Consider the following 27,598-nt stretch of genomic DNA (forward strand, 5'->3'; position numbering starts at 1 on the left):
TATCTGTGAAGCCAAATAACATAGCGAGGTAAATTCTTCATTCTTTTTACTCCCCAGAGTTAACAACTATATAGAGACTCATAATCATGTACTGCACATGTTTATAGACACACACAGAGTTCTTTTTCAAAACTTGGAATTGGTGTATATAATGTTCTGCAACCTGCTTTATTCATGACATATCATGGATATATTTCCAGGGTGTGACTTACTTGACTATCACATTCTCATATGTGACTCTTGACACTCATGTATGACTTTCTTCTGAGTACATTCTTTTTTTTTTTATTTAATTTTGGCTGCACTGGGTCTTCCTTACAGTGCTTGGGGTTTCTCTCATTGTGGTGAGTAGGCTTAGTTGCCCCACACGGCATGTGGGATCTTAGTTCCCAGATGGGATCAAATCCACATCCCCTGCATTGGAAGGTGGATTCTTAACCACTGGACCACCAGTGAAGTCCCTGAGTGCATTCTTGAGATGGAATTGCTGGGTCATAGAAAATGCACAGGTTAAGTGTTGCTAAATAATACTATATTGTTTCCTAGAGTGACTGTCCAGTGTACTATATTTTAGAAGGCTACTTTCTTAGCACTGAATTACTTTATAAAAATAGCACTTGATTCTAAAATAGTTAATCATTAGAAAATTTGTTAGCTTATAGAAATATGATCTATAGAAAACCTTTCAGGAATACTAGTATTACTTGTATTAATAACCTCAATATTAAACTCAATATTAACTTTTTAATAACCAGTTACAAGTTTGCAAAAAAATTTGCTGATGTTTTAAATTAAACTCAATATTAACTTTTTAATAACCAGTTACAAGTTTGCAAAAAAATTTGCTGATGTTTTTATTAGACTTACAATATGTTTATATTTGGTTCAGGTATGCTATTTACCATTACTCCAGAAGAACAACAATGAAGCATATTAAAATCTGTTTATATAGTTATCCCGTGTCTGATTGTTCCATGTATCTGTGACTACTCATTAACCTCCTCTGGAAAACTTTTTTTTTTTTGCCGTGTTGCGTGGCTGGAGATCTTAGTTCCACAACCAGAGATTGAACCTGGGCTCCTGGCAGTGAGAGCCTCCTGGCAGTGAGAGTCCTAACCACTGAATGACCAAGAAATACCCTGGACAATTTTTTTTTCCAGTATGTGTTCTAGCTAAACAGTGTGCAGTGTACAACACTGCCACCTCACATCCACAAGTGTTAATACAGGTGTGAATGTGAGGTGGGTACGGGCATCATAAGTAGTTGACAGATTTTATTTGGTATATTTTACCTGAAATCTATTTAGCATTAAGCATCTATGAAATATGAATAATAGCAAAAATGGACTCTTCTACTGTTTCTTTTCCTCTTGAAATAAACTCTCAATTACCATTTTAATACTTATATACAAGTATTTGGTGTTTATTACCTTGTTTCTTCTATTCCCCTGTATTTCTAAATTACTTAACCATAGACTATAAACAGGTTCTTGACAAGATTATTTTTTAGACCCCCTTATTTTGTCCTCCCCTATTAATTATATAATCTTTTACCTCATATTTCAAATCATCAAAATTCCTCCTTCTTGTCCTTCATCAAAACCATCCCTGGCAGATCTGGGAAAAAATGGGTTGTGCCCCAAACCTGCAAACATTTTCTTACTGATGAAATGTGAGAATATTGAACTTCAAAGTCACATGTAACCTCGGAGCATCAGGACTCTTGTTTCTGGATAGAACTGTGTTTTTTGAGGCAGGGATGCTGTGTCCCAGCCTCGCTCCAGCATCCCCTCTGTGTGAATCACCAGTTTGGAGGGAGCCTGCGGACGTGAACTGTCAGTGTCCGAGGTTTCCGTTGTTTTAGGGTAGGACCTCACTGCCTAGCTCCAGACAGCTCTGCCCAAAGGTAAACGTTTGTGGGCAATGACTCCTTATTTACAGTAGTCAACATAAAAGTAGTGGGCAAGTGATACCAAGAAGAAAGTAAGAGGACTCCCTCAAAAAGCTGGGGGTGCAAAGACTCATTTTGTCACTCATAGGTTTCTGCATTTTAGCTGCGAATGTGAGCAGTTTTTGCAGTTCTCTTGGGACTTAAATTCCTACAAGAGCATAAGCCAAGTGTGGATTAAAACAAAAAGCCCCTAAGGGGCTTTCGTTAATTGCAAAATCAGTACAGAGGTCCCTCTCTTCTCTCACCGACTCTTATCCCAAGTGGGTGGTGACGGTGGGGAGCGCTGGGAAAGGACCGGAGCTGTGCCATTCCTCCTCTGCAAAGTGGAGGTGGAGTGGCTCGCGGCTTCGCAGGAAAGCGTCCACCGCCAAATGCAAGTCGAGGTCCGCCGGCGCCGAGCCCCCGGCGGGATGAGGGGGCGGGCTCAGGGAGTCCCTCCCTCGGGGGCGGGGCCAAGGGCTTCTTCCCAGCCCGGCTCTGCAGAGAGGAGGTCTTGCAGGCTCCAGTTGAGTATAAAACAGATGCAAATCCCGCAAGAAGCCACCGCACTTGTCAGCGGATCTGGTGATTGATAAAGTCCCTGGGGCTTTGCACCGGTCACCTCCCTCAAGCTCCACGACTGAACGTCGGAGCCAACCCTCGGCCCCTTGCAGTCGGAACTTAACAGCCGCGGGAGACCTGAAGGCGGTGGCAGCGGCCCAGGAAGGAGCAGCAGTGCCGGGGTAAGTCTGGGCAAGTGTTTCTCTCGCCGTGTGCCCAACTTTCTAATTGAGCGGCCCGCCTGTCCTGTACCCGGGGCCTTTATGATTCTGCATTTCTTTCTCTTCATCGGGATAGGTAAATTATGTCATGGGATTTCAAGGCTTTCTTTTCATCCGTTTACTTTTGATGGTTTTCACTTGTTTTATCCTACTGCTGCCTGTTACCAAACAGCATGAATGAATGATGCAATCCCGCATAGGGGAGTCATCAGTACAAGAGTAGGAAAAGTTCCAGAATTTAGAGTTGCAGTGTCTGACTTCGTCAACTTCTTTTTCATCAGAATTCGAATTTTAAATATGTACTTACCAGATACATTGTTATACTACTTCAAGCCGGGAATTAAATAAATAATGCTTCCATTCATCAAACTTAACGTTCTAAGTTTTCCTTATATGTGACCTGCACATGGTGTTTACTCTTGAAATATTTGACTACCGAATTGGAATGAGGATCAGGGAAGAAAAATGAAGTCCAGCATTTGTATATGTTATCTCCACTGCCCGATGTGTTTTCAGTGTAATGATCCTAGTCCTGTGGCTTTCATATTGGAAAACAAAGTACTCAGGATGTTTTAAGTTTTCAGATTATCTGATGCATGTCTAATAACTTTTCTTTTTTGGCCGGGAAATTCGGCATGAGAAATCTTAGTTTTTCCCTGATCAGGGATCAAACTCAAACCATCTGCTTTTGAAGCAAAGAGTCTTAACCACTGAACCACCAGGGAAGTACCCCTTATAACTTATTTTTAAGCTTACATTTTATTGATGTATAATCTAATGCAACAATATGCACACATTTTAAGTGTACGTTTTGATGAATTTTGACAATGTTGTACACACTTATATTCACCATCACAATAGAATACTTCCATCTCCCCTAAAAGTTTCCTAGGGTCTCTATAATGATTTTTGTTATTATAGCATTTGTTGGTATTTTCTAGGGTTTCATATAAACAGAATCATACTCTTTTGTGTCTGGCTTCTTCTGGTCAGTATAATATTTTTTTAAATATTCATGGTATGATGGTGGTTGGTTTAGTAACTAAGTCGTGTCTGACTCTTGTGAACCCATGGACTGTGGTCTGCCAGGCTCCTCTGTCCATGGAATTCTCCAGGCAAGAATACTGGGGTGGGTTGCCATTTCCTTCTCTAGGGGATCTTCCTGACCAAGGGATCAAACCCGGGTCTCCTGCATTGCAGGCAGATTTTTTACCAATTGAGCTATTCATGTTATAGTATGCATTGGTAATTTATTCCTTTTTTATTGCCGAGTAGTGTTCTGTTTATCCCTTTATCTATCAGTGATGTTTATTCTAGTTTTGGGCTATCATGAATAAAGCTGCTTTGAATGTGTTTTCATTTCTCTCAAATACACCTCCAGGTTTGGAATTGATGACTGACTCTAACGGTAAGTAAATGTTTAATTTTGTAAGGAACTGCCAAACTCTTTTCCAAAGTGGTTGTACAATGTTGCATTGTATGAGAGTTCCAGTTGTTCCGTGTCCTCACCAATACATGATATTGTCGATCTTTTTAAAGTTATTCTTTTGAGCTTATTTGCACATCTTTTTTGAAATGCCTTTTAGGATCTCTTTTTGCTCATATTTTAATGGGTTGTGTGTTTAATTGAGTTGTAAAAGTTCTTTATCCTAGATAAAAGTCCCCTCAAATATGTGGATTGTGAATATTTTCTCCCATTCTGTGACTTACCTTTTTTTTCCCATTCCTTAATGGTGTCTTTTGAAAAGCAGTTTTTAATTTTGATGAAGTCCAATCTATCATTTTTTCCTTTTATTATTCATACTATGTGGGTTTTATTTAAGAAAATTTTTACCAATTATGGTTGTTCTATTAGGTAGCTATCCCTGCATAACAAATAATCCCCAAATTAGGCAGTTTTAAAAGACAAACATTTATTTTCTTACAGTTTCTGTGGATCAGAAGTTTGGGAACAGCTTACCTGGGTGGTTCTTAATAGGGTCTCTTAAGGTGTTCCCTGGTGGCTCAGAGGGTAAAGGGTCTGCCTGCAATGCAGGAGAGCTGGGTTTGATCCCTGGGTCAGGAAGATCTCTTGGAGAAGTAAATGGCACGCCATTCCAGTACTCTTGCCTGGAAAATCCCATGGACAGAGAAGCCTGATAGACTACAGTCCATGGGATCGCAAAGAGTTAGACACGACTGAGGGACTTCACTAAGGGGTTGCAGTTGGCCAAGGTCAACTTATCTGAACACTTCAGTGGAGGAAGATCTGCTTCCTAGTGCGCTCATCTGGCTGTTGACAGGATTCAGTTCCTTGAGGGTTGTTGGACTGAGGTCTTCAGTTTCTCTCTGGCTGTTTGCTTTCAGTTCTGCCAAATGCATCTCTCTTAGGGCAGCTACCAACATGGCAGCTGCCTTCCTGTAGAGCAAGGAGTGGGGGTGGGGCAAGAATGGAAGCCACATTCTTTTTTTAAAGTGACAACAGGCGCACACACTCTTTATATTTTGGCCATGCTGCCTGGCTTGCAGGGTCTTAGTTCCTTGACCAGGAATTGAACCCAGGCCCTGGCAGTGAGAGCACTGAGCCCTAACCACTGGACCACCAGGGAATCTCTCTAGATAAACTCACTTTAAAAAACGCACTTTTTTTGTGTGATTAGAAATAATTATGGATTCACAGAGGGCTGCAAAGAAATATACAGGGAAATCTCATGCACTTCTCCTTCTTTCATGTCCCTTCCCCTGAGGGCAACATCTCAAGGAACTGACTCTGGCACAATCCATAGAGCTTGTTCAGATCTCACAGTTATACACACTCATTTGTGTCAGTCTAATTTTGCAAGTGATACCCTATCACCTCTGCCTCATTCTGTTCACTGGAAGAGAGTCACTAAACCCAGCTCACTCTCAAGGACAGGGGGTTAGAGATGGGTTGGAATAGCAGGAAGTTGGTTCATTAGGTGTTGTTTGTTTGTTTTGTTTTTTTGGCCAAGTTGTGTGGCTTGCGGAATCTTAGTTCCCCAACCAGGGGTCAAATCCAAGACCTCTGTACTAGAAGCACAGAGTCCTAACCACTGGACCTCCAGGGAATTCCCTCTAGGGGCTGTTTTAGAGGCTGCCTGCCACAGCAGTGCAATTTTCCTCCTACATTTTAGAAGTCTTATAGTTTTAGCTTTTTTGTTTGGGTCTTGATTCATTTGGAGTTGATTTTTGGCATTGGACTACAAGTTTTATTATTATTATTACATAATTTGTCGTTGGACTACAGGTTAGGGAAGGATGTATATTTCAGTATTTCTATATATAATTAAAACTACCAGGTAGGATTTCAGTATAATGACTATCAGAGTCTTGTAATTTTCATATTGGTGAAACAAAATAGAACATTTTAAGTTTTCACATGATTTAATACATGCCCAGTTGAAAAAAAAAAAGGTAAGTAGCAATGTACAAATTCTAAATTAGAAGAGAAAAAGAGCCTGCCTTTATAATTAAAAGAATTTCTGCTTTAGATGTAAATGGATCAAAGGAGAAATAATAAACTATATTAAAGAAGCAAGTTAGGGCCTTCTTTGGTGGTTCAGTGGTAAAGAATCCTCCTGCCAATGTAGGGGACACAGGTTCAATCCTGGGTCGGGAAGATCCCACATGCCTCCAGGCAAATACCAATGTGCCACAACTACTGAGCCCGGGCTCTGGAGCCCTTGAGCCTCAACTACTGAAGCCTGTACACCTAGAGTCCGCACTCTGCAACAAGAGAAGCCACCTCAGTGAGAAGCCTGAGCACCTGAACAAAGAGTAGCTCCCAATGGCTGCAACTAGAGAAAGTCCAGGCACAGCAAGAAAAACCCAGCAGAGCCAAAATAAAATAAAATATATACACACGTAAAAAAATAATTCACGCTTGAAAAGAAACAAATAAAAAAGAAGAAAATTGGAAATAGTACCATTCTTGTGCTGCCATTCTGGGCAGTGGGTTGTCTCTTAAAAGGAGCAGCTTCTGGGGAGGGCCAATAGGATGCCCCTCTCCGGGCCTGCAGGGGAGCGGGATTCAGAACACCTGCAGAAGCTTGGCAGCGTGGGGAAGACATGCTAGGCTTGCGTGCTCAGGTATGAGGCTTTGAGTACAGCTTGTTCTCTTCCTCCTTCTCGGGAGTATTATCCTCTATGACTCTGGTGAGAGAAAGGGTACACCAAACCCTTTCTGAGTGCAGTGAGGACTGTATTTGAACCTCCCAGAAGATTTCTTTCCATTCTGTCGTCTGTCCTTTGTCAAGCCCTACTTTGCTCTTTCTTGCTGCCTGTTCTTAACTGCTTCTTTTTGTCTCTTTGTTTCTTCTGAGATTTAGCACCTTCGTCCACTTCTTTTTACAGTTTAAATGATGAGGATAATAATTGGAAGTTGTTGGCTTTGTTCCCTTCTTACGAGGCAGCAGGATTCCTCTCTGACTATTCTTGGAATGTTGCTGACTTTCCTCGTTTTGAAGACAGCAGGGACCATTTTGTACAGTCTGTAATGTTCCTACATTGGCTTCTCTGTATTTGTATTTTGTTTTCCCCCAAGATCCTCTTTCCCTTTTTCTCTCCTTTCCCTTGCCTCTGAGCCATGCCAATCAGGTGTAGGTGATTTTCTATCAGATTCGAAGCTTTTTCTGGTTTAGAGCCACAGAAAAGGGCATGTTTCCTCTTCTGTGGAGCTTGAAGGAGGCAGATGTGAAGTATTTCCCAGAGAAAGTAGCCTTAGGAGACTTTGCAGCCGACCTTTCTTTGTTCCAGTCCTACAGAGGGAGGATAGTGAAGCTAGACGGTCTCTTTCTTCTCCTGTGTCTGGACCTTGATGTTGATTTCCCCGTTCTTTCTAGGTTCTTACTCTTGCAGAACTCACGAGATCTCTCTTAAAGAAATTTGTAGTCAGAACTTCATGCTGTGTTTCTTTATCCCCCGCCCCCCCACCCCCCCAGGAAAGAAGTGGGAAGAGAAGACCGTTGTCTTCTGGGAATCCAGCACTGAAGAAGCGTGAGTCCTTTTTGTCTGCTGTTGTCGTCATTGTCAATGTTATATGTTTATCAGTTTACTCTTCACCTGCATAAAAAGAATTGTCTGCTGTAAAGTGGTACACATACAATCTCGGTTTCCCTGAAGAAGATCCGTTTTGTTTTGTTTTAAATCATAAAATGTACTATAAATGCATTGGCAGGAACCCCCGTCCTAGTTAGAGGAAGGCTCTTTGACTCTCCTCTGATCCAGAAGCCTCTCAGACTCCATTCAACCTTGTTTCACTGCTTGGAGGGCCCCAAACAGCCTCACCACCAGGACCAAAGCCACCCTAGATGATGCCCATCTGAGTCCAGGAATCTTTGCTCTGTTGGCTTCCTCAACCTCTGTACCAGCTTATATTTGTTCTTACATAGGTGAAGGTAAGAGGTCAATCCCAGCAAAAGCGGAAGTTGGTGAAGGTGATCTTAGATGTCTCTTGTGAGACACTTAGATGAGAAGCTGGAAGAGAGTTTGTTGGGATGAGAAAGTTTTTTCCCTCTTATCTAACATCAGAATTCCTAAGGTTGGCCTTGAAGGGAAGCTTGCTTTTGTACTTTTGGAGCTGGGAGTAGGTGACGAGGGGTTGTCAGCTGTGGCTTCTTTACCAGTTGGCCCTCTGCTTCCCCAAGGTGGACCTGCTTGGGGTCGGGTGGGCAGGAGTCCTGTCCTGAGCCCCAGAAGGCAGTGGTCTAGGGGTTGGGACCAGGCTTGGCAACTGCCATGTAAACACAGACCTTTTCCATCAGGATTTCTTCCACCCCTGTCCTGTCCCCCTTCCCTGCTAGTCTGGATGTGAGGGCTCCAGAGTCCATTCTCCAGCAACAGTTTTTCTAATGTACACAATTCACTTTGAAGCAACTGAATTTACTCAGCACATTTCCCTTCCTGCCCCTGGAACTATGAGGATTTTGAATTTGTACGAATTATGAATCACTCCTGGTGGAGACAATGAAAAAAGAGGGAATCAGAAGTGAACAGGAAGGCAGAGCATTTTACAGTGGGGGTTGCGAAGTGCTGGTGGAAGCTGAATTTGTTCTGTAGTCTAAGCAGGGGACTGAAACCCACGTAAGCTGAGGAGTGGAGGGCATATCCCCTGGCACAAGCATTCTGGGGGCAAGGTTAAGGTCATATAATCTAGCTCTGTCTTCTAGGGAGGGCACAGAGAAAAAAATTAGCCTTCCAGGTAGCTTCAGTGTAATGTTTGTGCATGGCTGTTAGCATAACTAGCATCATCTTGGGTCCTTACAGTTTCTCCTGTCCTTCTGACCCTACCCAGAACTGTATTGTGCAGTGAATCACTTCTGTGTCTTCAAGGGCTTTACAGTTGATAGACATTGTTTAATAATCATCAGGGCCAGGTAGCTCTACACTCTGTTAGTCCCCAAACAATGATGAAAACCCTCCCTGACATATTTCCAGCACCCCCAAGACTACTTACCCATTCATCAGTCTTGGCTTAGGAGTGCACGCCCTGTTTCCAAGGACCCTGATTACATGGATCTCCCTGCCTCATTTGTCGCTCTCAAGATGCCTTCTCAGTTTGTGGGTACTTTTTGTTCCCTCTGTCCTCCAATAGTTTGTCTCAAACATCCTGTCTTGGGACCCACAGTGCAACCTACAGGTGTCAGCAGTTCTGAGTTACAAGTCAGGACTACTGTTCATCCGGATTTGTAGAAATCAGTTCTCACTTCATTAGAGTAAATGTATGTTTCCTTTTGTATTTGAGGCTCATGATCTGGTTGAAGCTATTGCTGGTATCAGTGGTTGGAAAGAGGCTCAAGGCTCTGGCTTTTCAAATGTGAACAATGATGATTTGTCCAGCCATCCAATGAGACTGAGAGCGTCTTGAAGGTGGTGCCCATTCTGTGGTTCCCAGATCATGTGCTGGGCACAGAGTGGCACTGTGCACTGGCTTCACTGTCTTTGAAGAATAGTCTGAACTCTTTTTTTAAAAAAATATTTGTATTTATTTGACTGTGTTGGTCTTAGTTGCAGCATGTGGGAGCTTCCATTGTGGTACATGGATTCTCCAGTTCTGGCACGTGGACTTAGTTTCTCCATGGCCTGTAGGATTTTAGTTCCCTGACCAGGGATTGAACCCATGTCCCCTGCACTTCAAGGTGGATTCTCAACCACTGAACTGCCAGGGAAGTCCCAGTCTGAATTCTTGGTGGAAGTCTTTGACATTTCCTGGATCCATGTTATGTTCTTAACAGTGTCTAACTTTACTTAATTTTACTTAATTTATCCACATCTTTTATGTTGTCTCTGTGCATTTGAGATCCAAATTTCAGTTCTTTGGCCATCACTTAGGAGCTGTATGACCTTGGGTAAAACATTTAATTCCTTATACCTCTATTAGTTAATTTGGTAAATGGATGTATCTATATTGTTCCTGTAGAAAGGCACAGGACTAGCCCCAGATAATGGCTTTGAGCTTCCTTCCAACTTCGGAATATATAATGTTGATTCTGTTTCTCTGTTGTAGTCACCATTTCTGGTTAAGGATTTTAATTTTAGGGTAATAGCATACTAATTTGGAATTGTTTAATTGAGAACAGTAATGTACTCGATTCTGTGTTGGGTTCTCATTAACTGCTTAGATTCAGCTCTAATTCCTGAAACATTTCAATTTAACACCTACTGTGCTGGAACAGAAAAGTAATTCAGTCAAGGTCCCTACCCTGAAGGAACTCACATTCTAGGAGAGGAATGGGGGTAATTAATTAATTCTTGGAGGGGATTATGAAGGAGATAGTACAGGGAAAATAATTTAATCTGCACCTTGAAGGATAAATAGGAATTTGCCCCTTAAACATGAGTAATTAGGTGATTTCAGGCAGAATAAACAGCATTTGCAAAGATAAAGAGAACTAAAAAACCATGACATGTTTAAGGAGCAAGAAGTCCTCTGTATCCCTTGAGCATAAAGTGTGTGTATGTGTATGTGAGTGTTTGTGAGGGGAGGAAAGTGGTGGGGAAAAGCCTGGTGAAATGGAGAGGACTTGAATCATGAAGGGCATAAATGAATCAAGTAACAGAGACATTATGTTGATTTCTACGCTAATAATGAGAAGTGGATAAGCAGGGGCATTCTGAGGTGTGCTGTGATCAACCTGATTTGATTGTCAGTGGCCACACCTGCATACAGGCAGGTGCCAACAGTAGAGTTAATAAATGCAAATGACTATGTTAAAAAGAGCCTTTACCTTTTAAAAGTATACACTTTTAAGTGTATACACTGAAATATTTTTGTATGAAATGATATGGTTTAATAAATGCAAATGACTATGTTAAAAAGAGCCTTTACCTTTTAAAAGTATACACTTTTAAGTGTATACACTGAAATATTTTTGTATGAAATGATATGGTTTACTTTGAGATAAGTCAGATTTATCTCAAAGATAGAATTGTGTGGGTGTGAGAATGTGATTTGTAATAAACAGGTATTTGGACCTGTCCTGTTTCTGACACAGAGCTCCCATAACCCTTGGAATTTTCCATGATGAGACAGATAAAGATGTCTCTTGTGTGAATGGGTGACTTTTGGACCTACCTAAGGATGAGGGCTGTTTGCCATGCGAGCCAACCATGTGATGAGAGGGTTGGAACCTTCGGTCCCACTGACATGACCCCGAGAGGGGTTAGAGGCTGAGCTCGGGCACCAGTGACCAATGATTTTGTCAAGTGTGCCTTTGTAATGAGGCCTCCTCAAAACCCACAAAGGACGGGGTTCTAAGAGCTTCTGGGTAGGTGAACACATGGAGATTTGGGCAGAACGGCGAGCCTGGAGAGGGCATGGAAGCTCACCTCCCCTTCCACATATCTTTGCCCTGTACATTTCTTTCATTTGCTTTTCCTAAGTTATATCCTTTAATAATAAACCTCGTAAATTTTGTGAGTTGCTCTAATGAATTAATTGAACCCAAGGAGGGGTTGTTGGAACCTCCACTCTATAGCTGGTCAGTCAGAAGCACAGGTGATGATAATCTGGATTTGTGACCGACATCCGGAGAGAGAGAGAGAGAGTGTGTGTGTGTCGGGGGTGGAGTGGGGTCAGTCTTGTGGACTAAACCTTTAACCTGTGGAATCTGATGCCCTCTCTGGGTAGATAGTGTCAGAATTGAATCGAAAAGTAGAACACCCTGCTGGTATCCAAGAACTGCTTGGATGTGTGGGAACCCCAACCCCCTTGTTGGAATTGGGGTGCAGAACCTTTTATAGTGGGGTTGTTGATGAAGTAAGATTTGCTATGATTATTGAAACAGGATGATAAATACATGGAGTTCATGTATTCATACTTCCTGTTTTTATATGCATGTGAAATTTGCCATGATAAAAAGTTTTAAAAAATCGTTAGCTGTGGGTATGTAATTCACAATTGTATCATTTTATTTATTCATTCAACCTTCAGAAATTAATTGAGTATCCACTCAGAAAAGGTTCAAACGATAGGTGTTTTGGAAAATTTTGTATTTTAGTACAAAGAGCTTGCCATCCCGGAGTGAAAGTGATATGCACATAAATCAATATAAGATAAGTTGGAATATTATGAATTCCATATCTTAAAGCAGGTCTCCATAAAGTACTTTGGAAGTTCTGGGAGAGATGTTTTTCCAGATCAGGGGATCAGGAAAGACTTCATAGTGAAGATGGCATTTGAGCATTATTCATTTACACACATTACTGAGCCTTGTGCGTGTGCTAAATCACTTGAGTCATATCCGACTCTTTGTGACACTATGGACTGTAGCCTGCCAGGCTCCTCTGTCCATGGGGATTCTCCAGGCAAGAATACTGGAGTGGGTTGCCATGCCCTCCTCCAGGAGATCTTCCTGACCCAGGGTTGAACCTGAGTCTGTTATGTCTCCTGCATTGGCAGGCAAGTTCTTTACCACTGGTGCCATCTGGGAAGCCTTACTGAGCCTTACTATGTGCCAAGTACCGTTCTCAGTCCTAAGGATCCAGCAGTGAACAAAGATGATAAAGATCCTACTCCTGTGAAATTTACATCTTAATGGGAACAGATAAACAACACATAATAGACATGTGTTATCAGGTGTTAGAGATGAGAGATGTTACAGAAGAAAAGACGTAGGGCATCATGAGGGAGATCAGCAATGTCAGGGGTAAGGTCAGGGAAGGGGGTTACAGTGATAAACAGCGTGGTCAGGTTGACATCTGGGCAAACTGCTTCTGAGGGAACTGGCCAAGAGAGTATTCGCATGATGAGCATTCCCACCAAGGGCGAAGCTAGAGCAAAGACCCTAAGAGGGGAGCCTTCCTGGTGTATTTGCAGAGCAGCAAGAAGACCAGTGAGGCTGGAGCAGAGTGAACAAGGGTGACAGGGGTAGGAGATGAGGCCAGAGAAGTATCGGGAGGGCATGCTGGTGGTGGTGGTGGTGCCAGAGTTGGGGGGCAGATCTTATTAGTAATCATAGGAAGTTGGGCTTTTACTTTTAGTAAAATGAAAAGCCACTGAAGGATTTTGAGCAAAGATTGTGACATGATTTGGCTTATAGCTTACAATGATTCTCTGGCTGTAATGTTGAGAGCAGATAGTAGGGGTGGGGACATTTTAAGAGGCTGTTGGTACAATCTTGGCTAGAAACATTGGTGACAGGCTGGAACAACAGCAGTGGATGTGGTGAGAAGTGGTCATACTTTGGTTAGATTTTTTTTGGTTAGCTCTTACAGGAAGAACCGGACTTTCCGGGAGGTCCAGTGGTTAAGACTTCACACTTCCACTGTACTGGGTGTGGGTTTGATCCCTTTTCAGGGAACTATTGGAGAAGGCAATGGCACCCCACTCCAGTACTCTTGCCTGGAAACTCCTATGGACGGAGGAGCCTGGTAGGCTGCAGTCCATGGGGTCGCTAAGAGTCAGACACGACTGAGCGACTTCACTTTCACTTTTCACTTTCATGCATTGGAGAAGGAACTGGCAACCCACTCCAGTGTTCTTGCCTGGAGAATCCCAGGGATGGTGGAGCCTGGTGGGCTGCCGTCTCAGGGGTTGCACAGAGTCGGACACGACTGAAGCGACTTAGCAGCAGCAGCAGCAGCAGGGAACTATGATCCCACATGCTGCGAGGCTCAGCCAAAAAAATATATATGTATTAAAGGCAGAACAAATAGCATTTCCTGAAAGATTGGATGTGGGATTTCAGGGAAAGAGAAATGTTAAAGGTGACTGAGGAGTGGAGTTGCCATCAAGAGAGAAAAGGAAGGCTGCAAGAATGGCAGTTTTGAGGAGGGGAGGGAACACTGGGAGTTCTGTTTTGGATGTTATGATTTATGTCTGGGGTGTTCACTAAACATCTGAGTGGAAGTCAGGTAAGTATATAGAGTTTAGGGTTTGGGAGAGAAAACTGAGCTGCAGCTGTGTATTGGGAGTTACTGTCATAGAACTGACATTTAAAGCTATGATCAAGGATAAATTAATTCATCTAAGGAGTGACCAGGTGGTGCTAGTGGTAAAGAATCCCCCTGCCAATGCAGGTGACATAGGAAACTCTGGCTTGATCCCTGGGTGGGGAAGATCCCCTGGAGGAGGAAATGGCAACCCACTCCAGTATTCTTGCCTGGGAATTCCCAGGGACAGAGGAACCTGGTGGGCTACAGTCCATAGGGTCTCGAAGAGTTGATCATGACTGAAGTGACTTAGCACTTAGCAAGGAGTGTATATAGGTAGAGAAGACCAAGTACGGACCCTGGGCTATTACATTAAGAGAACCAACCAGCAAAGAAGCTTAGCCTCCAAGAGCAGATATGTGAACCTGGGAAGTTGGTCCTCTAACTTGAGTGGTCAGCTTGAACAAGAACATGATGTTGTGGGTAAAAAACAGATCGTATTGTGTTGGCCAAAAAGTCGATCGGGTTTTTCCATCATCTCTTATAGAAAACCCAGTAGATAACCAGTAGCAGATGTGTTTTGTATTCATGTTTTTGAAAAATACTTCTCTTCTGTGGAGACTTATCCACATTTAGGTCGATAATGTCAGTGCAGAGTTTTAAATTCTGTTATCTAACTGGATTCATTAATTTACCCTCCTCTGCCTGTTTTTAGTGGGACTCCAATGAAATTGATGTTTCCTGTTTGGAGTACTCTCTTGTAAGGGCTCGAAACAAGGATCAGCAAAATTTCTCTCTAAAGGGCCAGACAGTATGTATCTCAGGCTTTGCAGACCATGTCTCTGACACAGCTACTCAGCTTGTCTGCTGTTTTGGGGAAGTCACTATAGACATGTAAATGATGAACGTGGCTATGTTCCCATAGCATTTTATTTACAGACACTGAATTTTGAATTTTATGTGACTTGAATGTGTCACAAAATACTACTCTTCTACTTTTCCCAACTATTTAAAATGTAAAATTCATTCTTCACAGGCTGTACAAAAAACAGGTGGCAGGCTGCATTTGGCCTACTGGCTGTGTTTTGTTGACCCCTGTCTTGAAAGATTTTTTTTCCCCCACGTTAACTTTGAACTGGATGGTTCTACCAAATGCACTGGTTTGTAATGAGTTACAAAGTGGGTTGGCCAGGCTCCTGTGAGTCAGTTGTCAGCCACTGTTTATGTGATTTGCATGGTCCGTGTACCTTGTACATGACGTATTAGTTTCTTTGATGGGAGAGTGGCCCCAGATGACCTCTAGGATCTAGTTCACTTCCAAGACTCTAGTCCATTGATTTTCTTTCTTTTTTAAAAAGTAATTTTATTTATTTGTGGCTGTGCCGGGTCTTCGTTACCGCTTGAGCGTTTCTCTATTGTGGCGAGCGGGGGCTTCTCACTGCAGCGGCTTCTCCTGTTGTGGAGCACAGGCTCTAAGGTGCAAGAGCTTCCGTAGTCATGGAGCCTGGGCTCAGCTGCCCCATGGCATGTGGGATCTTCCTGGACCAGGGATTGAACCGGTGTCTCCTGCATTGGCAGGTGGATTTTTTTTTTTTTTTTTAACCACTGAGTCATCAGGGAAGCCCCAGTTTTCTTAAAAAATAAAAAATACTCAAAATTCTTTTGAAACTGTCCTCTGCAGCTTCTGCGGCACTGTGGTCTCTCAGTTCCTCCCTGTGACTTCTCCCTCTCATTTTCCTTCACAGATTCCTGCCCTGACTGCCCTGTTCCTTTGTGCTCTGTCCTCAGCCTTCTTCTTTTTCTCTTTCTCTACTCTCTCTTCCAGCAGTCTGTGGCTTCAGTTACCATCTCTGCACTGGAAACAGACTCATGTGTATGTTTAGCTCGAACTTCTGAGGTGTAAAGCCTTTCAAGGTTTCCTATTAGCTAAAAGGTTTTTTCCCCCCAATATTTACTTATTTGGCTGCACCAAGTCTTAGTTGCAGCATATGAACTCTTAGCTGAGGTATGTGGCATCTAGTTCCCTGACCAGGAATTGAACCTGGGCCCCCTGCATTGGAAGCATGGAGTCTTAGCTCCTGGTCCACCAGGTAAGTCCTTCTGTTAGCTAGAATGTTAAAATCCAAACTCCTTAAGACTTACCTGGTGGTCCAGTGGATTAGAATCCGCCTACCAATGCAGGGGGCACGGGTTCGATCTCTGGTCCAGGAAGATCCCACAGGCCGTGGGGCGACTAATCCCAGGCACCACAACTGCTGAGCCCGAGCTCTCGAGTCTGTGCTCTGCAACGAGAGAAGCCATGGCAATGAGAAGTCCACCTACCGCAACGAACAGTAGTCCCAGATTGCCGCAACTAAAGAAAGTCTGTGTGAAGCAATGAAAACCCAGAAAAGTCAAAAAAAAAAAAAAAACAGCTCCTTAGCCCGCCCATACTAACTGCGCGTGCACTGCCTGCCAGCTGGCTTGGGCCGCTGGGCAGCTCCCAGCTCATCAGCCATATTCTGCTGCCTTGTCTTTGCACGTGTTCTTCCCTTTGCCATCACTACCCCGCTCCTTGCTGCTGTTCTCCCCCTGGCTTATTCTCAGGACACAACAAACTGATACCCTTCCCTTTGAGAGCCCATGCAGAAGGCCACTTACTCTGCATATTCAGCTCAAATGCCGGTACCTCTTGGAAGCCTGTCTCATGGACAAGGTTAACCATTTACTCTGTGTGCTCACAGTATCTTATGCACATTTCCATTGTAGCACTTGCCTTATTGCTCTAACTGTTAGGTCAAAAGTATCTGAATATTGGTTGAAAATCAAATACATTCATAAATTGATAACCTTCACTAGACTTAATTCCTGGGAGCAGAATCTGGGTCTCCACTCAACTTTGTAGCCCCAGAGCCTGACATTTAGAAGGTGCTTAATTTGTATTTAAAAAAATGAATGACTTTGATGGGAAATACAATATATTGACATTTGTAGGCAAAATTAGACCTTTTATGATTATATTTTGTCTGATGCTGGGAAGGATCGAAGGCAAAAGGAAAAGAGGGCGACAGAGGATGAGATGGTTGGATGGCATCACCAATTCATTGGACGTGAACTTGGGCAAACTCTGGGAGATACTGAGGGTCAGGGAGGCCTGGCGTGTTACAGTCCATGGAGTTGCAAAGAGTCAGACAGGACTTAGCAACTGAACAACAATAACAAATGATTATATTTTATGTCTTTAAATAGATTCATCTTTTTCTGTTGTAGGAGGAAAATTCTTCCAAAGATGGTCTCCCATTCAGAGTTGAGGAATCTTTTCTGTTCAGCTGATGCAGTGTGCTTTGATGTCGATAGCACCGTCATCCAAGAAGAAGGAATTGATGAGCTGGCCAAATTCTGTGGAGTTGAGGATGCCGTGTCAGAAATGTAGGAACAGTATTTATTCACCTTATGAAATGATAGAGGATTGCAAAAGAAGAGTGACTTTTGAATGACGTACAGGACCAGAGCCACAATTCCCTGATTTTAGTCCCTTCCTATGAAATATGGGCACTGGGTTATTTTCTTCCATCACTTAGAGCTGAATTTGTTGGTGTAGTACATCATCCAACCATCCATTTATATAAATATATATATATGTATATATGTATATGGGCTTATATAAATCTATGTGTGTATGTGTATGGGCTTCTCTGGTAGCTCGGCTTGTAAAGAATCCACCTGGAATGCAGGAGACCTGGTTCGATTCCTGGGTTGGGAAAATCCCCTAGTGAAAGGATAGGCTACCTACTCCATTATTCATGGGCTTCCCTGGTGGCTCGGATGGTAAGGAATCTGCTTGCAATGTGGGAGACCTGGATTCAATCCCTGGGTTGGGAAGATTCCTTGAAGGAAGGCATGGCAACCCACTCCAGTATTCTTGCCTGGAGAATCCCCATGGACAGAGGAGCCTGGAGGGCTGCATATATGTGTATGTATGTATATTTGGCCATACTACATGGCTTTCAGGACCTCAGTTCCCTCCAACCAGGGATCAAACTTGTCTCCCTGCAGTGGAAGCATGGCATCCTAACCACTGGACTTCTGGGGGATTTCCCATTTATACACACATTTATGCCAAAAAAGTGTATATATAACACTAATATATACACTTTGACAAATAAATATGGATGACATACCCTTAGCTTGACCAGGGGATAGATGACCACAAATAACCAAAAAAGATAACCTACCAGATCTCCAGGGGTCCAGTGCTTGGTGTCATGGTTGAAAGTATGGCCTTAGAGCTTTGCTAGAAAGCTAGTTTTGGTTCAGTGTCTCCACGGATGCCCAGGTGAGAGTTCCTTCCTCCCTTCTGCTCTCCCCTGTGCCACCCACACTCACCAGGTCCTAGACTGTTTCATGTTCAGCTTCATCTGATGCAAGCATGCCTGGCCTAGTAAACCAAGCCATACAATTTGGCTTATGATAGCAGCATCAGAGCTGCTCCAAAATATATATAAATCAACAGTGGTAAATATTGTAGATTTATATATATATGCAAAAATATATGCACACTATTCTTATGTCATCTATGACATTTTTTTATCTGAATACTTTAAAAATTATTTGTTTGCTGTGCTGGGCATGGGCTTCTGATTACAGTGATTTCTCTGGTTGTGGAGCACAGGCTCTTGGGCAGGCTTCAGCAGTTGCAGCTCCTGAGCTCCAGAGCACCAACTCAATAGTTGTGGCTTACGGGCTTAGTTGCTCCACAGCATGTGGTATCTTCCTGGACCAGGGATCAAACTGGTGTCTTTTGCATTGGCAGGCGGATTCTTTACCACTGAGCCACCAGGGAAGCCCCTGTATACTTTTCTTTGATGTGATTGTTTTTAACATGCTAAATTATATATGTGTATGTGTATGTATAAAGAGTACTGGCCTTTAGTCTCTTTCTTGGTTTACAAGAGCTCACGACTTCTAAGGAAGGTACCTGTGGATAGTACGTGCATTTTTCTCAGCTCACTGGATGGTGTATTTGTGAATGCAGAATATCAATGTGATTCTCAAGCAAACCCTCCATAGTTTATCCCTGGCCCCACTTACTCCCATGGCAACGTAGCACGTCTGTTGTATGGTGGGGCACTGTCCTTGTGGATGGACCTTGAGAGGAGCTGAGGAGGGTGGGCATGTAAACTTTGACGACAGCTGACTTGGCTGGCTTGATTATTGGGTCTTCTTCCTCCTAGGACACGGCAAGCCATGGGCGGAGCAGTGCCTTTCAAGGCTGCCCTCACACAGCGCTTAGCTCTGATCCAGCCCTCCAGGGAACAGGTGCAGAGGCTCCTAGCAGAGCACCCCCCGCACCTGACCCCCGGCATAAGGTAAGGGATGCCCAGTCTGGGCACACTGCCTCTCTCTCAGCACCTGCATTTGGGGGCATGTCCTTCATCACTGTAGAGCTTCCGTGTGGTTCTTTCGGTCCTTGTGACTGGTCTTGTCTGGCTGGTTGGTCCTGCCCATGTCTGCCTTCCCTCTCTCCCAACAGAGAGCCAAAATCCCCTCTTCATCTCGTGTTTCTAGGTCCATGGGCAGAGCAGAGTTGTGGAATGGTTTCCTAAAGCAGTCAAGCCCCACCCACTAATTTCTAAGTGCATTTAGAAAAATATATATGAAACATTAATTCACTAGGCGATATACCTTGTCTGATGTACCTTGGACAGATGCATTAGGAGAAATGCATATTTGAGTTTCCTTTTCACGTTTCCTGTTTTCACTTTTGTATTGATCAGCATTTGGTATTTGAGTTTCCTTTTTTTTTTTTTTTTTTAACAGGGAGCTAGTAAGTCGCCTACAAGAACGAAATGTTCAGGTTTTCCTGATATCTGGTGGCTTTAGGAGCATTGTGGAGCATGTTGCTTCAAAGCTCAACATTCCATCAACCAATGTATTTGCCAATAGGCTGAAGTTCTACTTTAATGGTAAGACTTTCATGGTCACATTTTCCCCTCTAATCAGTTTTAGTATTTAATGTCTGTTGGAATGCAGCTTCAGCAAGGTGGCGTCAGAGTTAAATGCTGAGATAGAGGGTTCTCTTTACTGATGTCTTTCACACCTTGGTATCCTTTACTCTGCAAGATACACTTAGGGCATCATCTCTCCTACCTTCAGTATCCATAAAATCATCTGTCTGTATATACATGTCTGCATTTTAGTAAATAATGTCATGTAACCCATATGACTTATTTTGTCATTCAGTATATTTCAGTTTTATGAAAGCTCTCATGTATTAGAGCCAACTTGGCTCGTGTGTTTGACTCAGGAAGGAGAGTTAATTTGTGAGCAAGTCACTGCACTGTAGCTGCCTTTGGAGGCGCCTCCTGGCCCCTTTCTGAACCATCACAGAGCCACAACTGTAATCTTCTCGTCATCTTAAGATGTCTCCAGTTATGTCAGGGGGTGGCTGGCATTCTTAAAACCAAATGGCATTAATTAAAAACATTTAAATGTGTTACTAGAACACTTTTGAAGAGTTTTTAAGATAGAAATCATTTAAAAAAAAGAGTAGAGTATAAGTGTAGTAATTACTGTAAGATGGAAATAATCCATCAAATGTAAATTAGAATCTCCTCTTAGAAGAAATTATATAATAACATGTTTTAAATTAATATATTACTGTTTCATGGTGTTCTGCCATTTCAATAAGTTTTGAGACTTGCTGTACTGGAAGCTTAGAAGATAAAACCAATTAACTGCAAGGTGTTTATCACCTAAAGGAATAACCTTGACAAGAAGTTTGTAATTTAAAAGCATAGCTTGTTTATTCTGAGAAATAAGTGTGGAAGTCCAGGCTGTGTGGAAGGCCGTTTTTAGCTTTGCCAGTCGTATGTAAATGAGGATATCATCTATGCAAAAAAGTGGCCCTACTGATCTAATTCTGTGGATCTGTTTTATAGGTGAATATGCAGGTTTTGATGAGACGCAGCCAACAGCTGAATCTGGTGGAAAAGGAAAAGTTATTAAATTGTTAAAGGAAAAATTTCACTTTAAGAAGATCGTCATGGTTGGAGATGGAGCCACAGACATGGAAGCCTGTCCCCCTGCTGTATGTATTAAGCATGCTCATTTTTATGCAGCTTGTGAGAATGAAACAAAAACCTGTATTACCATAAAACAAAAAAACAAAATAAATAAAACACATTCAATCTCAATATATTAATTGACTTTCTGCAAACCCAAGGAAGGTTGCAAGTAAGGAACTTAAACCCCATTTAAAACTTCCAAAGACCCCTTGTCCCTGCAGTATGGCTGCTGCCTCTTAGCCCAAGTATGTGCTCAATGAGGTTTGGCTTCATTTCCACAATTAATGCAGCTCTTATACTACAACCAGAATTTGTGTTTTATATTTGATAAACTATTTCCTCATACATTATCTTATTTAATCTTCATAACAGCCCTGTGAAGTAAAAAGTATCATCTTTTCCTCTTTACTGATGGGGTAACTGAGGGTCATGGGGATTCGATACTATGGCCGTATTAAAGCATTTTATTCTTCTTCTGCATTTCCATTGCTTTCTGAGACTAGCAGGAAATAAGTGCTCTATGTATGTGTGTGTGTGTGTGTGTGTGCATGTGTGCTCAGTCACTCAGCTGTGTCCGACTCTTTGGGACCCCATGGACTGTAGCCAATACCTTAAATATCACATGTCCATTTCACATAGGACTGTGACTCTAACATTTCGTTCTACCTTAAAAAAACTGAACCAAAAATATAGTGGTGAACATTTCACTACCTAGTTTCCTCAGATCTAAAAATAACATCTGTCTGTCAATGATTAATTAAAAGTGGTTAAAGAATTTTTGGGGATCCTTTTAACATTACTTGAGTCAGTTTGAAATAATGCGTTCTTAAATGATTTACAGCCAATGTCAGGGTCGACTAAGTACTGAAAGCCAGGCCAGTGGATATCAGAGTACAAGGCATAAAATGCAGGGTTCTCTCAGGGGGCCCTGAATCCTGGTATCCAAGAAGGACAGAATTACAAAGTGCAGAAGATCCTATCGGTCAGAAGGTGACACAGCCCGACTGAACCAAGGGTAGGTGGTGTGTGTGCAGGTCTGTAGCCCTGGAAGGTGGTCCGAGGAATCTGTGCCCTAATCCGCGCCCAAAGGTTGGGCCCCAACCTTTGTGGCACCAGGGACCGGTTTCGTGGAAGGCAATTTTTCCACGGACCGGGGGTTGAGGGGTGTAGGATGGTTTCTGGATGATTCAAGGGCTTTGCATTTATTAATTGCCGCCACTGACCTGACAGAAAGTGGAGCTCAGGAGGAGTGCAAGCCATGCGGAGCAGTTTGTAAATACAGATGAAGCTTCTCTCACTCTCCTGCTGCTCACCTTCTCCTGTGTGCAGTACCAAGTGCGTGGCCCGGGAGTGGGAGCCCTGCCCTAAAGGGCAGTTAGCAGTCGCCATGTGGAAGCTAGGCAGAACTTGGCGGGGAGGGCTTCTAGGGGGAAGGGAAGCAGCAGAGCACAGTCCTGATGGACTAGCGCAGTCTCAGGCTGGCCAGTGGGCAGGGAGGTGTGGGAGTGGGCTTTCTCTTCAGCAAGAGAAGAAGACCCCACGCACTAGGCTGTCTGGTGTTACCTTTGGATCATGGGAAGTCCTGGAAGCCTCTGGACCAAGAAGGAACAAGTCAGGGTGTTAGGACAGTGGAACTGGTGCTGGCCTGCAGAGGGCTGCCGCAGAGGCAGGAGTTCAAGAGGCTCGATTTTTCTAAATGTAAGAATCTACTTATTTTTCCCCCATTGTATGGTATGAAAATAAAAATGAAGAGAAAGGGCAAGTAAGATAAATCTATACTTCTAAATCAATGTATATTGTGTCTGTGTCCTGGCAGAAAAAAGAGAAAATACCACTTAAAAAGACCATTGACTATGGAATTTCCCTTGGAGAAGGGCATGGCAACCCACTCCAGATTCTTGCCTGGGAAATCTCGTGGACAGATTGCATCAGCCCTGGTAGGCTACAGTCCATGGGGTTGCAAAAGATTCAGACACAACTAGTGACTAACAACAATGAGGCTTCCCTGGTGGTCCAGTGGTTAGGACTCCACTTTCCAGTGCAGGGGTATATGGGTTTGATCCCTGGTCGGGGAACGAAGATTCCACATGCTGTGAAGGCGCAGCCAAAAAATTCAAAAGATCATTAACTAAGAGAAGGTATCACTGAGAAGAAGTGAATGAAACAATGCACCTTTAAATCATTCTACCAGTGAAACATAGAGTGCTGCTAACATACTCCGGGGTTGTCATCTCCTTCAGCCCGGGATAACAGGCCTCCCTGCGGGCAGTGGGGTGGGTCCTTCAGGTTCACGCAGGACACCAGCTGGGAGATATTCTGCCATGGCCCTGATTCCATGCCTCGGGCATTTCCCCAGCCCCACAGGCCTCTCTTCAATCTTCTTTCTTTGAAATTGGCCTGGATGTGATTGCCACCCAGTTTAGGACTCAGATGTTTGCCACCTGGTGTGGTTTTATTTACTTGTTTTTTAATATTTGGCTGTGCTGAGGCTCCACTGTGGTACTTGGGATTTTTAGTTGCAGCAAGTGGGATCTAGTTCTCTGACCAGGGATTGAACGCAGGCCCCCTGCATTGGGAGCATGGAATCTTAGCCATTGGACTACCAGGGAAGTCCCTATTTAAAAAAATATATACATGTATTTATTTGGCTGTGCAGGGTCTTAGATGTGCTGTGCAGGATCTAGTTCCCTGGCAAGGAACTGAATCTGGGCCCCCTGCATTGGAAGCAAGAAGTCTTAACCACTGGACCAACCGAGGGAAGTCCCAGGTTTTATTTTTGTAAGCAGTGGTCTTGATTTTCCGAGGACTTCAGTTCTTCTGAAGCCCACAGTGTCCAGCTGAGTGCTTCTGCTGCAGTGGTGGTCAGACTCATTTATTCGCGTGGCGGGAAGAGGGGAGGAGGTGAGCAGGCTCACAGGGAGCTGGGGAGGGAGGCATCCCAGGTGATGCTGGGCTCACTTGTCTTTGTTCAGAGTTTCTTCTTTTCAATAATACTTATTTCCCTAGGCTGCTGCTGTCTCTCTTTCTCTCTCTCCTTATAAACTATTTCCCTTTCTTTCTCTTCATAGGATGCTTTCATTGGATTCGGAGGAAACGTGATCAGGCAGCAAGTAAAAGATAACGCGGAATGGTACATCACTGATTTTGTAGAGCTTCTGGGAGCACTGGAAGAATAAGATCCATTTTTATAAAGTTCATAACTTCAGGTTAATTTTTAAAAGTTATGCAGTTTGATACTGTTTGCTTCCAATTGCTGATTACAACCCAATCTATGAATTTGGTATTGATTATCTGTACCTCCAAGTGAACGATAGTTAGGGCTCATAACATTGTGGTTTGTTTTTTTAAACTGTAGTTCCAGTATTATTATGACCATTTAATTGCCTGGAGAGTTTTATAATCTGAATTCTTTATCAATCTATCAGTTCTTTATCAATCAATCAATTCTAGCTATGTTTGATTTGAAGCCTTTGGAAGGTGGATGGTAAATTAAACACCTTCACTATTGGGAATGTGGATTAGGCAGCTTTAAATGAAATTGGTTTTCCCTTTATATATAAATAAAAGTTTATCCACATATCAAAACAAATTTGTAGGGTTTTTTTTTGTGTGTGTGTGTCATACCACTCAGCTTGTGGGATCTCAGTTCCCTGACCAGGGTGAACCGAGGCCCTTGGCAGTGAAAGCTCAGAATCCTAACCACTGGACTGCCAGGGAATTTCTGAGTTGTCGAAATTTTAATTCTGCCTATCATGTATTTCAGTATCCAATATTTCAGATACTTTCAGTATTCGAGTAGGAACAACCTCCAAGCAAGGAACCCAGGGGTGGAGATCCTGCTGAGCACAGAGGTCGTCACAGCACATCCACCATGGCCCCACCCCTGGGGGCGGTGTTGAGTGTGAGGGATGGAAGCCCTTTTCTTCCCTCTTGGTATTTGTCACACAGGAAATGTTACAAAGGCTTTTTTAAAAAAGGTAACAGTGGAGGGTTGAAAGTACTGACCTTAAAAGATGGATATTTGAGCTCAGCTTGGTGTCTGTGATGACCTAGAGGGGTGGGAGGGAGGCTCAAGAGGGAGAGGATATATGTATACTGATGTACCTGAACATAGCTGATTCACGTCATTGTACAACAGAAACTAACACAACATCATTGTAAAGCAATTGTACTCCAATTTTTTTTTTCCAATTTTTTAAAATGGATATTTGATAATGACATGAATTAAAAGAACTAAAAACAAACCAAAAAGAACTAAAAACAAATCTTATTCATTTCAAATAAAGATCAGCATTTTCCCTTAAATGAATTAAGGAATAGCTCATCAGAACTTATACGAACCATTTCTTTCTTTTTTCTGAAATACTGATTTATTTCACTGTACCAGGTCTTTGTTTTGGCACTTGGGATCTTCTAGTCGGGACCTTTGAACTGTTCACTGTGACATGTGGGATCTAGTTCCCTGACCAGGGGTTGAACCTGGGTCCCCTGCATTGAGAGTGAGGAGTCTTAGCCACTGGACTACCAGGGAAGTCCCTGAACTATTTCTGAACTATTTCACAAGTGGTTTGGGAGGATCCAAAAGGCCAGGTTCATGTTTATTCTGAGCAGCGGCCTTAAAGGGGACATTTCAGAACATGCTTTGAAAATCTGAGATTTTATACTCTTTGCTGGTTTGAAAATTTGAGATTTTATACACTCCCTGGTGGGAAACGGAGGGAAGACAGAGACACACAGGTTCAGGAAGAGGCAGCCTCGAGTGGACACTGTTGGATAATTAAGTAGCAAAGGCCAGAAGGGTTTAACATCAGAAGAGATTTGAAAAATTTATAATTTAACCAAATAATCAACTTTGGTCAAATAATGAGATCATTATTTAGCCAAATAATCAAATCAGATGAACCAAACCTCCTTCCAAATCAGAGTTTCTAGAGGAGAGCTTATGACATAGGTTTGGCAACATTTAAATGAGACCACAGACAAGAGGGCGGTTGTTTCGCCATTGTGAGCTCTCACTGGCAGCTCTCCTCAAAGCTGTTTCGCAGCTTTAGTGCCGCAAAGTGGGCAGGACCAAGCAGGCCAGACTGTGGAGAGCTCCGCAAAGCGCCTCAGCCTTGGCCACCACCCTGTGTGTAGGAGCTGGAGCAAGCCCGGCAGACGGGTGGAGGACAGGGCTTCCGTCCAACCCCCTGCCCTCCATGTCTAACCACCAGGCCTGAGAAGCGGCCTGAACAGAAGGTGCGTGCTGAATGTGGCTCAGGGGTGTCTGATCTGCCGAGGAATCGTGAGACCCACAGAGAACCTCTTACACCAATCACACGGCCCCCTCCCGCCCCCAGGCTGCCCAGCTCTCACTGGCTGCCCAGAAGCAGCAGGCACAGTCCTGTCTTTGTTGTGTCGGGGGTGAGTCTGACACGTCCCAACAACTGAGCTAACCTCTTCCATGCTTTTCTCATTCTGGACTCATTGGAAACAGCCACAGAAAAGCTCTTCCAGGAGTTCTGTACACAGTGGCGCCAGGACAGGGTTCAGAAGGCCGCGACAGTGTTATGTGGTTTCCTATCCTTGTGACATCTATCATTTTTCATTCTGAAACAAACATTGAGAATTGGGTTCAAACCAGTCATTCCTAAAGGAAACCAACCCTGAATATTCATTGAAAGGACTGATGCTGAGGTGGAAGCTCCAATACTTTGGCCATCTGATGCAAAGAGCCGACTCTTTAGAAAAGACCTTGAGGCTGGGAAAGATTGGAGGCAAGAGGAGAACAAGGCAAAAGGGGATGAGATGGTTGGATGGTATCACTGACTCAATGAACATGAATTTGAGCAAACTCCTGGAGATAGTGGAGGAAAGGGAAGCCTGGTTTGCTGCAGTCCATGTGATTGCAGGGTTGGACATGACTGAGTGATTGAACAATTCTCTCTTTCAGTGGAGACAAGTGTTTCTTCACAACATCTAGGGAGGCCCACTTGGCTGCCACTCCCAGAGCAGGGCACAGCGCTCTAGATGTGGGGCAGGAGTGGAGCAGGAGATGCCAGGGATGGAAATGGTCGGCCTCAGTCGTGATGGCATAGTGTGGTGGCTCTTGCTCTGTGACCCTCAGAATCTTTATGATCAGGTTCAGCAAATTTGGACAGTCATCTGGTCACAAGTCACGCTGATTTTTTTTTAAGATTTTTTTTTTTGATGACTATTTTTAAAGTGTTTATTGAATTTGTTACCATAGTGCTTCTGTTTTAGGTTTTGGGTGTTTTGGCCTCGGGACATGTGGAATCTTAACTCCTTGACCAGGGATCAAACCTGCACCCTCTGCACTAGAAGACAGAGTCTTAACCGCTGGCCCAACAGGGAAGTCCCAAGTCACCCTGCTTATTTTCACATTTCCCAAGATGTGTTCAACTGTCTCCTCGTGTGATTCTCACAACCTTGAGGTCAGCAGTATAGAGGTCACTGTCCTATTTTTGACA

The 27,598-nt window shown here is 43.3% G+C and overlaps 1 protein-coding gene and 1 non-coding gene across 3 annotated transcripts; one reads left to right on the forward strand and one right to left on the reverse strand.

Moving 5' to 3' along the window:
- Positions 1 to 2,414: 2,414 nt before the first annotated feature.
- On the forward strand, positions 2,415 to 25,139 carry PSPH (phosphoserine phosphatase). Of its 2 annotated transcripts, XM_005886954.3 has the most exons (7): positions 2,417 to 2,673; positions 7,653 to 7,707; positions 17,332 to 17,490; positions 19,296 to 19,430; positions 19,882 to 20,027; positions 21,003 to 21,151; positions 24,197 to 25,136. In XM_005886954.3, exons 3-7 carry the CDS (start codon positions 17,351 to 17,353, stop codon positions 24,302 to 24,304), a joined length of 678 nt encoding a protein of 225 aa, XP_005887016.1. In that variant the 5' UTR covers positions 2,417 to 2,673; positions 7,653 to 7,707; positions 17,332 to 17,350; the 3' UTR covers positions 24,305 to 25,136. The 2 variants fall into 2 exon arrangements, with proteins under 2 accessions (XP_014332157.1, XP_005887016.1); XM_014476671.2 differs by lacking the exon at positions 7,653 to 7,707 and having other exon boundaries at positions 2,415 to 2,673; positions 24,197 to 25,139.
- Positions 25,140 to 25,586: 447 nt separating this feature from the next.
- Positions 25,587 to 25,659, reverse strand: TRNAE-CUC (transfer RNA glutamic acid (anticodon CUC)). Its single transcript has one exon. It is a non-coding gene; the product is annotated as a tRNA-Glu (tRNA).
- Positions 25,660 to 27,598: the final 1,939 nt, after the last annotated feature.

This window comes from Bos mutus, chromosome 25 (assembly GCF_027580195.1).
Source record: "Bos mutus isolate GX-2022 chromosome 25, NWIPB_WYAK_1.1, whole genome shotgun sequence".
NCBI lineage: Eukaryota > Metazoa > Chordata > Mammalia > Artiodactyla > Bovidae > Bos > Bos mutus.